This window comes from Arachis stenosperma, chromosome 6 (assembly GCF_014773155.1).
Source record: "Arachis stenosperma cultivar V10309 chromosome 6, arast.V10309.gnm1.PFL2, whole genome shotgun sequence".
NCBI classification, from domain to species: Eukaryota; Viridiplantae; Streptophyta; class Magnoliopsida; order Fabales; family Fabaceae; genus Arachis; species Arachis stenosperma.
Window position 1 is genome coordinate 18,487,514 of NC_080382.1, and position 17,087 is coordinate 18,504,600.

At 31.0% G+C, this 17,087-nt stretch overlaps 2 protein-coding genes across 2 annotated transcripts; one reads left to right on the forward strand and one right to left on the reverse strand.

The window, feature by feature from the left end:
• Positions 1 to 931: 931 nt before the first annotated feature.
• On the forward strand, positions 932 to 5,052 carry LOC130933093 (protein LONGIFOLIA 1-like). Its single transcript, XM_057862604.1, has 4 exons — positions 932 to 1,154; positions 1,242 to 2,642; positions 3,042 to 3,246; positions 4,048 to 5,052. The coding sequence occupies exons 1-4, from the start codon at positions 1,008 to 1,010 to the stop codon at positions 4,626 to 4,628; spliced, it is 2,334 nt and encodes a 777-aa protein (XP_057718587.1). The 5' UTR covers positions 932 to 1,007; the 3' UTR covers positions 4,629 to 5,052.
• Positions 5,053 to 12,582: 7,530 nt separating this feature from the next.
• Positions 12,583 to 16,459, reverse strand: LOC130933797 (beta-carotene isomerase D27, chloroplastic-like). Its single transcript, XM_057863410.1, has 7 exons — positions 16,243 to 16,459; positions 16,030 to 16,169; positions 15,834 to 15,923; positions 14,358 to 14,419; positions 13,714 to 13,820; positions 12,767 to 12,859; positions 12,583 to 12,626 (listed from the first exon to the last, which is right to left on the reverse strand). The coding sequence occupies exons 1-7, from the start codon at positions 16,457 to 16,459 to the stop codon at positions 12,583 to 12,585; spliced, it is 753 nt and encodes a 250-aa protein (XP_057719393.1).
• Positions 16,460 to 17,087: the final 628 nt, after the last annotated feature.

Below are 17,087 nucleotides of genomic sequence, written 5' to 3' on the forward strand. Positions count from 1 at the left end.
TACATTTTTGATGCAGTTTATTTTTGGATTTTGTATTAATGTAAGATGTTTGTATACCAAATTATTTTTTATTGTGTTTTTAATTAATTAAACCAATAAAGCAGCCTTTAATAACATTATATTAAACTCTTAATTTAAGAAGCAACAGTATATGTTCTGCTCATATTCAGCAAAATTTTGAAGTTCATTATAATACCATGTTACGTTATGTCCTATGATCGAAAACCATAGTAGTAAATTGCTCAAATTGAGACTATTTGCTAGCAATATGAATTAATTAAGTTGAGGTTATTTCTTAATTAGTAAATTGACTCAACTTTATCCAATTATACATAGATAAGACCAACTTTACGAGTAAAAAATAATTGAATTTTATTAAGTAGATAATAATTTTTATAAATAATATAAATAATTAATTATAAAATTAGTAAAAGAAAATAAAAATATAATATATCTCTAAATTATTTATTTAAATTTTAATATTAGAATAATTATCTGTATATTTAATAAATTAAATATTTAATATATTAATTATTTATATTATTTAATATTTTTATTATCTATCATTACTTTTCCAAAATAAAATATCAAAACAAGCAAAATGTAATTTTACCACGTCCCAAAATCATTTTAAAACTTTGTAAGTTTAGGTAGAGAATAAATTCATAACTGGAAATTTGATGACATCACTGGTTGAAAACAATATTATATTTCGAAACTAATGCAGGAGTAGTACATGTATATAGTATAGAATAATAATTTTGGTGTTTTATATTATATGGAATAGGTGTTGGCATGATCCGTTTGGCATTTAGGAGAGAAGTGAAGGGCAAAAGTATCATTTAACATACCTAACAGAAAGTGGTCTCGCTTGTTGGTGTTTAAAGAAGAGAAAAGCGGGAGTGCGACTTAGAAACCTTTCTTCCTTCGCTTTTGTGTCTTTAGACAGTGGAAATGGAAGCTTGAGTGAGAGGGAGGAAGCTTCTTCATACTTGAGTGACATAAACATGACGAGAGGAATGGCACGTGACCACCACGATCTTGAGAAACAGATTCAGAAGCAGATGGGTTGCATGGCCGGCTTCCTTCACATCTTCGACCGCCACCACATGCTCGCCGGAAAACGCATCTACTCCGCCAAAACACTCCCTCCCGTATAAATTCATCCATTCTTTCCTCCTAAACAAACCTCTTTCACTCTAATGCTACGTCGTTTTAACAAACTTCTATTCATTTTGCAGGGAAGCGACACGTCACCGGAGCCGGAAAACAACAACGCTGTGTCTGACGTGGAATCGACACACGCACCGTCCACCCCGGAGCGCGTGACGCAACCTCCCACGCCGGAAGCTACAACTCCGCGACCGAAGACTCCCGTTCCCCTTCCCGCATTCGAAGTCAAGGAAGGCACGCGGTCTCCATGGAAGTTTTCCAGGGAGGCTCCGAGGCTTTCGTTGGATAGCAGAGCCGTCGTTGACGCAAAAGGAGCGCTTCACCCGAGACAGATCCGAGCCAGCAGCAACAACAACAACACGCCACAATCTCCTGCTGCTGACGTGGACAAGCAGCGCCGATCCACCAGCGTCATTGCAAGGCTCATGGGATTGGACGAGCCTTCCCAAGACTCGGATCCTGAACCGGAGCTGAAATCCGAGCTCCGAAGATCAGCTTCGGAGTCTAGGCTTCCCAGAGATCTGAACCTGAACCAGTACCAGTACCAGTACCGTTTCTTCGACCCTAACGGTTTTCAGTTAAAGCAGTTAAGCTCTCGTGACAGTGCATCATCCGGTAATAATGCTGATAATTTTCTTGATACCAATGCATTTTCAAAACGCAATGGCAGATTCTCAGATCCAAAAGCTTTCACCGTACGGAACGCCAAGGCAGAGCCAACCAGAGCTAATATCAATATCAGAAACAGGGGAGCCGTACAGAGGAAGAGCTTCTACGATTCCGCTGACATTTTCCCTGATACCAAACAACACAGTGCCTCTATCTACGGCGAGTTCGATCGGAGGGTGAAGATGCGAGGCATCGATGAACCTTCTAAAGATCTAGAGACGCTCAAGCAAATCCTTGAGGCTGTGCAACTCAAAGGCCTCCTCCATTCCCGCAACTACGAGTCTACGATTAACAACCACCGGAACCTTCTCTTGGAACGGAACGACTCTCCTATAGTCTTGATGAAACCAGGGAGGCCTTACGGTTCAGCTTTGTACCGAACCGGTAGGCTCGGGAATGATTCTCCTCCACCTTCCAGCTTCGGGTACAGTCCCCGGGCTCGTCGAAACAATGAGATATTACTTAGCCCGAGGCGCGAAACTGATAATGGCAACATGAGGGCTGTGTCTCAGGCCAGGGCCAGAAGCCTGTGCTCTGCAACGCGCGGTGAGAGCGAAATGAGGAGCCCGAACCGGATGCGGAAGGTGAGTGGTGACTCTGGTGGTATTAACAGAGGAGTTGCGCCGGTTAGAGTTAACTCGAGGACTGTAGCACCTGAGCAGCGCGTGACGAGCCGATCGCCGAGAATGAGAAGAGGGGCTTTCCAAAAGGAACATAAAGCGGCGATGGGAGCGGCAGAGGATGCATATTCCACCGTCTCAGAGAGCAGTTTCAGCACTTGCTCACAGACTGATACAGAGGTATGCCAAATTAACGCCTACTTAAATGTTTAAAGCTTATTATTGTCAACTTATCATACTTATATTAATCCAATCAAGAAATTCCTATAAGAATCGTAGACTCTGGATTTGAATAACATGAAGCAAATTGAAATCAGAATCTATGATTTTTATTTAATTTAGCTGGATATTTCGGATGATTGCTAAAGTATTTTTAAAAAAATATTTTTAGTTTAAAAATATAAAAATAAATAATTTTTAAATATTTAATATTTATCTTGAAAGATAATTTTGAAAAATTCGATATCAAATTAAATGACACCAAACTTTTATTGTTGGATTTTATTCGTTGTTTGTTTTTACATAATTTTGGTAGTGCATAAACTATAAAAAGATGATGACAATGTGTTTGTGATGCAGAGGTTGAAAACCGAGGAGAACAGGGAAGGGAGGAGTCTACTGGAGAGGTGCGACAAGCTGCTGAACAGCATAGCGGAGATAACGGCATCAGGGCAGGGAGAGTCGCAACAACCGAGTCCAGTATCGGTTCTGGACTCGTCGTTTTACAAGGAGTCGTCGTCGTGTTCGCCATCACCGGTGATGAAACGGTGCATTGATTACAAAGGTGAGTGAACATTGACGTATTATTACACCAGTACACACATAAGTCGTTATCAGGTTCATCATTACTTCACTTTAGTAGCGTTAGGGTTGTGTGTGCTCATAGTCAGAGGAAAGAGTTAATATGGTGGTGGTGACGTTTTGGGGGTAAGGCATGTCTTGGCCTTTTTAAGCACAAAACTGTTTTTTTCCTTTCCTTCACTAGTCACAACTCCAACCTACCCGACCTCCACAACCAAGGACAGTTGATGTTTTGTCCTCTCTGGCTTCAATCCCATCTATCTACCCCCTCTAGCCTCTATTCTACCCTAAACCCTACTCGCCAATTGGGACTAGTCCTAGTGGTTCCCAATTAGAATTCAAAGTTATCCTTCGTGGACCAATGACTTGATACTTGGGACACCTACGTGGTTGGTTCATTGACTACGTCTAAAGTGCAATTGTACAATCACGTGGGAGTGGGAGTGGCAGTGATGCCCATCCAGCCATCCTCGCTATTGCTGTCCTCACTCCTCATCATGCCCCCTTTCCAACTTTTATTACCAAACTCCCAAATTCAATTTAATTCAATTCAATTCATGTTCCATAACAATAAAATAATAATAAAGATAAAGAATAACTGTCTACATACTGTACCAACTACCAAGTAAAAAAGTTTGAGTCACTGTGGGTGAAGTGTGGTTGACAGTTGTCAGTGTCAGGATGGAATATACACACAGTGTCCGTATCTTTGTGTGTGTTACTTTTGTTAATTTGCTTACGTTTTTTTGACAGTAATGTTATAATGAATATAACTGAATTACAGAGCAAGCAGGGGATTCAGAAGATGAAATGTGGAATGCAGCGTTGTGGTGCAGCGAGGACACCGATTTCCTATACGTTTCGGAGATACTGCGTGCTTGCAACCACTTGCCGGAGGACAGCGACATCTTCCTTCTGCTGGAGAAGCAGCAGTACCTAAAGGGGAACGACACCTCCAAGGCCTCCACACTTCGGAGACGTTTGATCTTCGACACAGTTCACGAAATCCTCCACCGAAACCGCCGCCTTCCGCCCTGGAAAGAGGCCTCCTGGGCTGAGAATACGGAACTCTTGCGGCGGATTTGGACGGAATTTCGGAGGATCCGAGGGAGGGAGGAGGAGGAGGAGGTGTCTGAGGAGCTGTTCGAGGTGATATGCGGTGTGCTTAGAAAGGACGTGGCGGAGGAAGGGGTGGACGAATGGGGAGAGCGCCATGTGGAGATGGGAGATGTGGTGTTAGACATGGAGCGCCTCGTGTTCAAGGACCTCATTGGTGAAACCATTAGAGAGCTTGCGTGGTTGAGGAAACCTCAATTTAACAAAAGCATATCAGTCTCTGCGTACCGCAGGAAGTTGTTGTTTTGATTGAAATTAAGAACACTAATGAATCAAGTGAATGGATTTTGAGGGCAAACAAAAGAGAAGAGAGAAGAAAGCAGCAAAGTGGGCAATAACACAATACACACAAAGAAAGTAGAACAAAAAAGAAAAGGGTCATGCTACTGTGCTGAAGCTTCTTTTTTTCCGTAAATGCTGAAATGAATTGGTTGTGCCTAAAGAGAGACGCGTGTTGCTGCTACCGCCAGACGCAGAGACAAGACCTCAATCAAATCAGTAGTGGTAGGAACCTGTCTGAACTGGTGCAGTGTGTTTATGTTATAGAGTGGCATAATTAGCATGGATTAATTTGTTCTTAATTATGCTAACAATTGGGTTGGGCTTTTTATTGAGGTTGGGCTCTTATTTTTTTCAAATGGTCTGGATTGAAAACGTGTATCTTTGATCCAAGCAATTTTGGCCTAAGATATAATAATAATAATAATAATAATAATAATAATAATAATAATAATAATAATAATTGAAGATGTGGTGAGTACTAGGACTTTGTCTGAAACAAAACTCATATCAAGGAGTGTCTCACCTTCTTTTTATAAAGTGAACCAAAAAAAAAATGAAATTAAATTTATTATGACTTCTACCCTAAAAGAATTTGTCATCATGCCTATTTTTAGTTTTTTACCTATTATTTTACACATCATTATCATTTTTAATATATAGATATTTAATGTCTATACAAGAATTTGATTCCAAATATATATTTTTAAATTTGTAATATAAATAATAATTTTTATGTTTTACTATTTTTATTTTTTATATTCATACAACTAAATATTAAGTTATTAACAATGTATATTCATATAAATATATAAATTATTATTATAAATCCTAAATATAAATTTTCATGTTAATAATGAATTAAATTATATTCAAAAATTAAAATATTATTATCTGATATGCTTTATTTTGTTTGTATAAAATATGCTATCGTAATTAAAGTTAAATTATATTCAGAAATTAAAAAGAAAAAATAATTTTTGTTAGTATTTTGTAATTTGATGATTTTGATCTTTTTATAAAAAATTTGAAGAGTACAGCAAATACAAAGTTATTAATGAATTATTAAAAGTTTAAAAGAATAGTGAATTTATGAGAAAATAAAACTAAAAGAAATATATATTGAATTTAAAAATAAAGATAATTTATGTTAATAAATTGATTGGAAGCTAAAATTATACAAATATCCTGAATAAAAATTGGTTACACACATATCCTAAACAGATTTATATAAATTGAATCAAACAAATTTAATTTTTAGGCATTTACATATAAATTAAATTAGGTTGATTCGATTTATTATGCACAAGATATACACAGTAAATCGAATACATACATAATAAATAAGTATAAATTAAAATAAAAAATTTATTATAATTAAATTTTTATTTTAATTCATACATTAAAACTTTTTAATGTATTTATTAACATAAAAAAATTATATTTAGGATTTATAATAATAATTTACATATTTATATGAAGAGTAAAGTATGGTTTTTGTCCCCAACGTTTGGGGTAAATTCTATTTGTGTCCCTAACGTTTAAATCGTCCTATTTGTATCCCTAACGTTTGTAAAAATGATTCAATATTATCCTACTGTCAATTACACATCATGAATGCTTTAGTTTGAGTTTTAAAGATTTCTTTTTGAAGTTAGAATACAAATATCTAGGATAGAATCGATGATCCATTCCGAAAAATAGCTCATCAAAAGTTGAAACTAATTCCTACAACATTTACATAATTCAATTTTCTAGAGGCATAATTGAATCTAAATACAAATAGTGTGTATAATATTAAAATCGAACACATTCAAGTGAGACCTAATTGAGAATGAATACATCTAAGTGAGAATAATTGAAAAATATAATCTAATTTGTTAGTATAATTGATAGTAGGATAACATTGAATCACTTTTATAAACGTTAGAGATACAAGTAGGACAATTTAAATGTTAGGAACACAAATAATACTTACTCCAAACGTTGGGGATAAAAACGATACTTTACTCTTATATGAATATACATCGTTAACAACTTAATATTTAGTTGTATGAATATAAAAAATAAAAATAGTAAAACATAAAAATTATTATTTATATTACAAATTTAAAAATATATAATTAGAATCAAATTTTTGTATAGACATTAAATATCTATATGTTAAAAATGATGTGTAAAAAACTAAAAATAGACATGATGACAAATTCTTTTAGGAAAGAAGTGATAATAAATTATTTCATTTTTTTTAGCCCACTTCATAAAAAGAAGGTGGGACACTCCTGTGAGTTTTGTTTCAGACAAAATCCTACCACTCACCATATCTTTAATTATTATTATTATTATTATTATTATTATTATTATTATTATTATTATTATTATTATCCTTAAAAAGTCTTACGCCAAAATTGCTTGGATCAAGTATACACATCTTCAGTCCAGACCACTTGAAAAAAATAAGAGCCCAACTCTAACAAAAAAAATCCAACCCAATTGTTAGCATAATTAAGAACAAATTAATCGAGGTTAATTATGCCACTCCATAACATAAACATACTGTATCAGTTCAGACAAGTTTCAGCCACTATTGATTTGATTGAGGTCTTATCTCTACGTCTAGCAGCAGCAGTAACACGCGTCCCTCTCTCAATACAACCAACTCATTTCAGCACCTACTGAAAAAAAGAAGCTTCAGCACAGTAGCATTGTCCAAAAGAAAAAAGAAAAGAAAAGAAAGAGAAGAAGATCGCTTTGTTTAAATTTTGGCGCGCTTGCTTCTTTTGTTTTGGTTGTTTGCTTGCTTTGCTTTACGTTTACCCTCCTTTTAGGTAAAGGTGGCTTTGCTTCTTTTGCTCCTTATTGGCTGCATTAGGAATTTCACACCTGAAATCTAGGCAAATCTAAACAATGGTGACCTTTTGTTAATTTTGTGAAAAAATGAAATGTCTTCTAATGATTGTTACGTTACGTGTGGTGTCGTGAATCCTAACTAACAAAAAAGGGGTACTAGAAGGATGGAAATGTCAAATTGCAAAGCGTAAAATTTCAAACTTGATGTCTCAGGACACCAGAAAGAAGGTTTATTTAATCATGTTTACTCCAAACTGAGGAGATCACATGAAGAACATGCTATATCCATACTAAAAATGAGTTATTGAATTAGTTACTTGTATATAACATATATTATTGCATATAAAAATATATAAAAGAATATGTATATACATATAGTATTTTTTATGTTTGGGATAGATAATAATAATAATGAATAGTGAATAAAGGAAAATAAATTTTTTCAATTTTTTAATTATTTTGTACAAAAATTCTATTGGTTCTTATACTTTTTCAAAATGATTTACTAAAATTAACTATTATGTATTTATGTATAAATACATACGTAGTTTAATTTATCTTTAAAATATATTTTATATTTTAATGTGTATTTTATATTAATAATTAATTTTGGTAGCTAATTTTAGTATAATACCTAACATAGTTGTATTTTGTAAAATATAATTTTTTATTTTTTTAATTCCACTTGAAGTTGAAGAGTATAAGATAAAAAATAATTTAGAGAAAACAATATATAAATATATTGAAGGACGCCTACATTTTGAAGGACGTGCGGTTTTGTCCTCTCATAATTCATAGATATATATTGAAGTTTTGGCGCTTGGTTAAGTTACTTTGATCATTTAAATTAACCTCAGAAAAGAATGACGTCATAAATATAGTTGTATTATGAATTGAAAAACATGGCATTAATTTCTGAATAAACGAGATAACAAATTAACAATAGTATGTAGAAGCAGAAAACTACGAGCTTATACAAATACCAAAGATTGTGGTTTTCCCCTCAATATATGTGGCAATTGGTGGTCCTACAAGCACAATTGGGATGAATTGGAACGAGTACAACTAGAATGCAGCCCTTGTGGACTTTAAGAAGCAGAATCATTTGATTGCTTGCTTGTAAGTAAAAATGTAAAATACTGTCTGTCTTATTAGGGATAAGATGCAAATTATTAATAGGTCTTATTAAACGAATGATTGGTGTGATTATGGCACTGTCAGATTTGATTCATGTATTTCAAAAATCTTGAATCTAAATGGAGCAACAGTAGCAATACACGAGGAATTGAAAAACATGTTGGCTCCAACGGCATCACGCGTGGATATGGAGCTATTGACTGGAGAGACACTAGACCCTACTCTCCTCTCCTTTGCTAACTGACTCTACTCTGCTACGATGCATGTTACACAATTAACATAATCTCATTCTATCCAATCATTGCTACAGAGTTTTGAATGACAATGACTAATATATATCATAATCATACCAACCACTTTTTTACCAACAGATATATGATTGCATTTCGAGAAAATGAGAAAATCTTTTTCTATTTATTTATTTTAACCTAACGTCACCCTTAAGGTTTATATACAACTTCAAGGAACAAATTGTGCATATTTTTATGGTGGATGGAATTGCTGGATGATTACATTAACTACTTGATCTATCAAACTTCTTTTTGTTGGTTCTAAATTAGGAAGAGAACAAGCACTTGATGCAGGCCCAACATTTCAGTGTGCAATATCCTTCACCATTTCTCTTCTATCCTCTCAACAATTATAGTGGGGGTGATGGGAATTTGGATGTATACATTTTTTAGATTGAATTTAGATTTTTTGAATTTTATATTTTTACTTGAGAGGGTAAAGTGTTATCTCTCATATTTGAATGTTTTTTCTCATATTTTTTGTTAATCATACTTATGAAACAAATGATGAGAAATTATACTTTAATTTATCCTCTAAAGTGAAATCCAAAATTTAAAAGAGTCAAATAGTTTGAAATTATACTACTTTTTGAAGAAAACGCTTTCTCTTTGCTGGGGCTATGATAGTACCAGGCTTTGCCAGCCTTTTCCTTCTTCCTGGTGAGCCTTTTCTCTAATGCTTTCTTTAGTGGCCCGTTTGGGCCCATATCCCTTTACTTTCATGGACCCTTTACCCATTATGTAGGCCCATCCAAGTCCAACAACAGAGCTTCCCTATAAATTGCTGTCATTCCCTTGATTCCTCAACTACGTCTTCATGAGGTAACTTTACCTTGATTATCTTGGGGTTATTTATGTTCATTGATATTTGTGACTAAAAATCAATTGAATATATCATTTTTTTAAAAAAGTGGATTTGTTTATATTATTTTTAATTATATTGATAATGTTAGTATTTTTGAGCTTCTGACTTTAGAAAGAAATTAATTTCTGGGCTTCTAAATATAATTTTAGTGAGGTTGGATCTAATTCAGAAGAATTGAAGGAAACTAGGTAGAGATTGTAAGGAAATGAAGGGGTTATTTGTTATCTAGAAAGGGAACAACGTAAGAAAATGCATGTGTATTAAGAATAAGAGACGTAGATGAGTGAAATGGCAGAGGTAGAGGAAGTGAGGCACATGCTCCATCTCAATCGCATGTTTTCATTGCCCACTTTACGCACAAGCTTTGTCTCCTTCTCGGTTTTTGCGGGTCCTTTCAATATCATGAATCATAACTTTCTCAATGTTATTGCTTTTGGAGTTTGAAGTTGTAGATGATTATCAAGATGAAATGTCACCATGTGATTCTTTTTTTTTTTTTTTTTGCGTAATTTGTGGAAATGGGAATTTTTCTCAGAAATGAATGGCCAAAATTGTACGAAGGAACCTATAATAATATGGGTATATGACAATAATTTGTGACAGATAAAGGGATATTCTTAGGGGGGTGGTAGGGTTTAGTACAAATCTTATCTACTTGGGAGAGAGGCCAAGGTTGTATGTAATAAGTAACTTTCTTTGACATTTTATATGCTGTTTTTATTTCAATTAATTAATAAAAAAATCCTATAAATACAAAAGATCCGTCATTATATATTTATACATATTATTTTATATGTTTTTTAAATAAAATAATAATTAAATTTTTTTTATATCAACACAATCAAACTTTTTTATAATATCAAATACAAATTTTTATAAGGTGATTGGTTTTGATGACCGATTCTTTTATCCACTTAACATATTTGCAACTAAATTGCTTGATAAATACAATTTGGAACTCCCAATTTCCTTCTGAAAAAATGGGTAATAGAGTTGTGATATATGTTAATATGTAATTACATCTTCTTTTATTACTGAATTAAATCACTTTTTGTTTTCCTTTTTACCTTTTGACAATAATGGAAAAAAAACATACTCTCGAACCGAATCCCCTTTTTTCTTTTGCCTGCTCCAACCCCTCTTGTTGTTTCTTTTGATGGTGGGCTACGAAGAGCCCAAAAATTCAACATTTGAAGCCCAATAACCCTCTCCAACAGCTATGGGTGCAATGATACTAATTAATCTACGAGAGCCCATAAGAATTCTGCGGTTAACCATATGAATATAAGTCTACTAGGCAGCTCAAAAATTTTTAAAAGAAGGGAAGGCTACTAGTTTTTTTTTTTTTTTAAAAGAATGTAGACTGAACTTATATTCAATTGGCTCAGGTATGATCACATATATTGACTACATGCATTATTAAATATTAATCCATGATTGCATATATAAGTCCTATTTTTGTATCATTAGAAGACTCAGGTGCCTCATCAGCCCCCCACTTTCTTCATTAGCACCGAAGTACATCCACATGCCTAGTTTTTGCATATTGAACGGTTAAATACATTATATATGCTAATTACGTCACTCTGATGCAAGGCATGATTATTCATCAGGGTGCAATGGATATATAATTAGGTTTATTATGGTGGTCACAAATTACACATGATTTACTTTTATATAAGTACGAATCTTATTTTTTAATATTCATATTTAAATAATTTAATAAGCAAATAATTTATAGCTATCATAAAAATGTCCATATAATTAATAGAGAAAAAAAATAAATCTCTGACTTTTTATCTCGCAGATATTTTTGTCTTTAATCATTTGAAAATATTTGTAAGTCCTTTACATTTTTATAAATTGGACAGATTAGTTTTTAATGCTTTTATCAGACCCAACTTTTAAGAAAGGATTAATTTGTCCAACTTTTAAAAAGATGAAAAACTTAAAAGTATTTTTAAATGGTCAAAGACTAAAATATCGGCAAAATAAAAAATTAGGGATTTATTTATCCTTTTCTCTAATTAATATACTGTATTTGCATGTTACTACACACACAAAAATATGAAAAAAAATTATATATAATTATTTTTTAAGTAAAAATAATAATTAAAAATTATTAATTTAATATATTTTATTAAATTATCATCTAATAACTTTTATTATTAATTTTATATGAATACAATTGCGCTTGAGTCTTTACTCAAAATTTAATTATAATCAGAAAAAATCGTGAATAATAAATATTGATCACAAGTTCACAACTATAAAACCGTTGACTTTTTGTTTAGCTAGTGGCTTCCTATCATATAAGTATTAAGTATATAACTTGTAGTTACATATGAAAAGAATTAGTTAAAAACATTTATATAGTATGCATTAAATATATAGAAGAAGTTTCCTATTAATAAGTTTACATAGATGTGAAAATGACACTATATTGAAGGTAGTAATTAAAATGATGGGAATCAACTTGGAAATGATTGGTTTAGAGTGCGGTAGAGCACTTTAATAAACGTGGGAGACATTATTCTTGTTCCATCCTTGCTCTCCTTAAACCCTACAACAAATCTTCATCAGTCAAACCACTTCTCTCCCCCAAAATGCATACAAGCTATATATTTGGTTTTCCTAATTTTGAGGGAAAAAAAGGAAAAAGAAAAAGAAAGAAGAAAAGTAATACATATATATATAATTACATATATGGATGGTTTAAAATTGAAATAATATATGCTTACAAATGGAAGCACTTCTCTATATATATGCATACCCTCCTGCACTAACTGAGGCAGTTATTCATTTCATGCTTTTTCTTTGCCTTGCCTGCATGATATAGGAACATTCTATATTATTAGTTACATTATTCTATTCTTTGTATGAAAAATAGTTTTATTATGTTTTCACTTCTGCCTTTATGTGAAGTTTCAAGAATAATTATTCATCATGATTAAATTTAGTACTACATAGTTTATAGCAGGGTTGCTTTAGTGCTGGATCATCAATTAATAGTGGAGGATCCTGCCCAAAAATCATTTCACAACTCATGTCATCAAAATCTGCAAACCAAAATGTAAATATATAAGAAAGGGCTACTATTATTTATATGTGCTAACACTGTGATTTCCATGATACTTAACTTAATATATGCTATTACTAGTAATTTTCTTTGTATAAAAGAGCATACACTATGAATTATTTCATTTATGTTTTCTAATTCTCTCATCAACTCTGATCTCAATTGATTTTCGACGGGTCTAGCTAGCTATTTACAATTTTGCACCCAATAAAATGGTATATGCATGCATATGGGGTCCTCCAATGAAATGATGAAGAGATTCATGAATTCCCACAATTTAGTGGAGGATTAATTGCAGACAGAAAATAATCTTTTAAGTAAGAAAGAATCTTTCTTTTGTTTTTGTCTTTTATTGGGCTTATTAAAATATAAAAAAAATACTATTTATCTTTTAAAATTTAGTTTTTTTCGTCTTTTTTTAAAATTTATTATTATTTAATTAATTTAAATACTCACTCTTACGTATCAATTGTTTAACAAATCAAAAATGTTATTTATTTTTTATTTTTTCTTTCTTCTAAAAATTGAATAATTAAAAAATAATATTTAAAAATACCTAATTGCATTATAAAATAAAATTATCTTAGATATTTTTTCAACATTATTTACCTTTTCTATTACTATTTACATTTAAATTTGGGAGTGAAACAAATACATTTTTAACAAGGAGATAAATAAATTTTATATAGATAATATGTACACTTATATGGTTGTATGTGAGCCGGGACAATATTAAAATACATGCATGTCAAGGTGATATATATTATATATATGATTTAATTTAATGTGTGTTACTATCATCTAATCTCTGCATTGATGAGGATATATACTTACTAGGGACCATGGTAACTGGCATACCCATAGAGTCCTTTATAAACGATTGAGTTGGAATTTTGCAGAGATTCGTACACATTCCTATACAATTGGTCTCTTCTAAAAATCTGCACATACATACATATATCATTTATTAAATAATGGTATATAGTTAAATAAATTAATTCACAAAATTTTGATTAATTATTTAAGTAAAATGATTAGAAAAATGGTAGATATATAGTAATTAATCATAATTTTCATATTGAAAAGAACTTAATTAATGTGGTTATCATAATTATATATAATAGCTAGAATCTTAATTTAATTTTTAAATTTTTTTATATTATAATTTTAAATGAATTTATCGATTTTATAAAATTTATATTAAATCTCACGATTTTATAATTTAAATTTTGTTAAAATTTTACCTTTTACGTTCTTAATTTACTGTTTCGATTTCATATAAAATTTCGATTTTTTATATCTTGATCATAACAATTATGATAGGAAATTAGAAATAGAGAATGGAACATATGGGAAGACCATAATTGCAACCATAGATTAATGTATCTTAAATTGGTGAATTAAAGACCATTACCATGCATCTTTTTATTTGTTTATATATTTTTTGTGTTAATTAAAATTTGAAAAAGTAAACTAACCTGCATTTTTTGAAGTAGACCACACTTTTTTCTCTTTTTCCATTGACCTCCGATTCTCTAACCTTCTCATGATGAAAATAATGATGATAATGATAATCATTTCATATTCAATTTCTTAATATCATAACTTGAAAAGTAAAAAAATGCCTCCATATCTATGGGTCAAATAGATTATCTATTTGTAGTTAACTTACTTTCTAAGTCAATATCATGTTGAGATTTTCCTCTATCATCATTGCCTATATATACGTTCTTAAGACATTTGCTATTTAAATTTTCGTAAGTTTTTTACCTTTTTTTTTATAGAATTAGTATGTAAGAGGCAAAAATTAGAGAGAAAATTGTGAAAGTTTCTCATATATATTATTTGTATGAGTATAATTCATAATACACAGAAGAGTATTATAGATTTATCTGTATATTTTGAAAAATTATAAATTTTAATACTTAATTATACTATTTTTATTATTATTATCTAAACTTATTTAATTTTGTTTATTTTTATCTAAACATTTTTTTATCTGGTCTTAAACTCATTTTTTCTTAAAATATATATAAAAAAATACTAAAAATTTTTGTAATGCTAAAGAAAGAATTTAATATACTTATTTTTGTGTGTACACGTATTTTTTTTTCTAAACTTTTCTGGTTATATTATTTTTCAAACTGCAAAATTGGGTAACAATTTCCATTTTTTTTTAACTATTGGAACTATTTCCTATAATGATGTATTCTGTGTCTAGTGTCTAGACACGAGACTTAAGGCATTAAGTGGATTCCATTAATTAGGTCACTAAACTCATGAGTCATGGCGAAGATGCAGGGTAATTGTACATTCCATTTCCCAGTCTTTTCACCAGTGAAAGGCATAGTTCAACTGCATGTCTTTTTTTGGGAGCTAGCTGTTGGAGGTTTATTCTAATTTAAATTTCTGTTGTGATCTAATTGTAAATATTTATAATTATTAATAATTTAATTTTATTCGTCAATGTTAATGTTTGGTAGACGCATTAAATTTAAAGATAATAACACATATAAAGATGATCTTCTTTCTATCTTTAAATGTAAAATTTTTTTACAGTTTTTACTTACCAATGAAAAACAGTTATTCTAAAGAACGTTTAGAAAAAGAAAAAAGAAAAGAAATTTTAATCAACCTTAAAGTCTAACTCTACCATAACCAAAACTTACTATGATAATCAATCCAGATATAAAAAATCGCAACTTTTAAGATCCTAACTAATATTTCTGATTAAGTTTATACTAGCAACCTTTGAGAATGCAGCATCCATATTCAAATAGTTGAACTTGTAATAACAACCTATATACTAGTATAAGGCTGTGTTAGGGTCTTAGAACTAAAACATCTTTTGTTTGAGTGTAACATACAGATATAATTAATTAATATTGTTCGAGTTAGAAGAGTCATATTTTGTTATGGATATCGAATAAAAGAGTATCTCTCATATAGATTACCTGAGAGGGGCCAATTAACCAGGCAAAGAACAAGGTGGTAAAAGCTGCAAATACTTGTCTTGTGAATTTCGATGGTGGTAACATTTTCGTCTGCCATTACCCATTAGTCATAATAATAACAACAAACAATAATTACATAAAAGTGCTGGTTCCTAAACTTTCTCGAGATAAGTATTATTAGCAAGGAAGTACTGACGAATGAAAATATGAAGTTTGGTAAGGTTGTGTGAAGAGCTTGAATGACAAGCTGTCGTTGCTGAATCGGATCGAATTTCTGGGAAGCCGCCGTAGCTGCCTCTACCAGGCTCTCATACCCGCTCTTACTGTTCCTCAATCCTGCATGTTTGTATGCCAAGATTATTGAATTATTCAATGAAGCTGTATGCATGTAATTAATTAATAATGTTACCTGTGGCATCTTGAACACATCTTGAAAGATGGTTTATGGCTAAGAGATCAAACCAATTATCTTTGTGGATCAAACTAGATTCATCTGAAGAGGAACGATGATGCCTTGTGTGCATCGCTACTATAACATCTGGTTTACGTTTCATCATCAAGTGTGGTTTTGATGAACACCGTGTACGTAGTAGTGTGTTGTTGTATGGAAAAAACTTTGCTTCCATCGTTTAATTTGTGATGATCACCGATGATGAGTGATAATTACTTAATTTGTTATATGTTTGAGTTCCGTTTGTATTTATATATCAAACAAATGAAGATTAATTAGGTATGTATTAACAAGATTTACTAATATCCTACCACATAAAAATACAGAGTAATTTATTTATGGATATCAAAACTATCAGATTATCCTAAAAATAAAATAGCTCTAATATATACTATAGGATTATGGAATTTTAAAATACTTAGAGTTTGTTTGGATGCTATTATTAAAAAAAAATTTAATAATATTTTTATAAAATATCTTTTATAAAAATAAAAGTGATTTTATATTTGGATATTTTATGTAAAATTTTTTTTATTCATTTAGTATGTAAAAAATATATTTTTTTAAGAAAAAAAAGATCTTTTAAAAAAAATTGTAAATGGTAACTTTTCAAAATATATATATTTTTTTAGTGTTTTTACTTTTACTATTAAAAATTTGTCAAATATAGTAAAAAATAAAAAAAATTATCGATTTAATGACACACAAATAAGCACGTATTTCATTTGACAAAATCACCATTTATGTAAGAAAAAAACTCTATAAAAGTGACAAATTATGCAGACTACATAGATAGTAGAAGA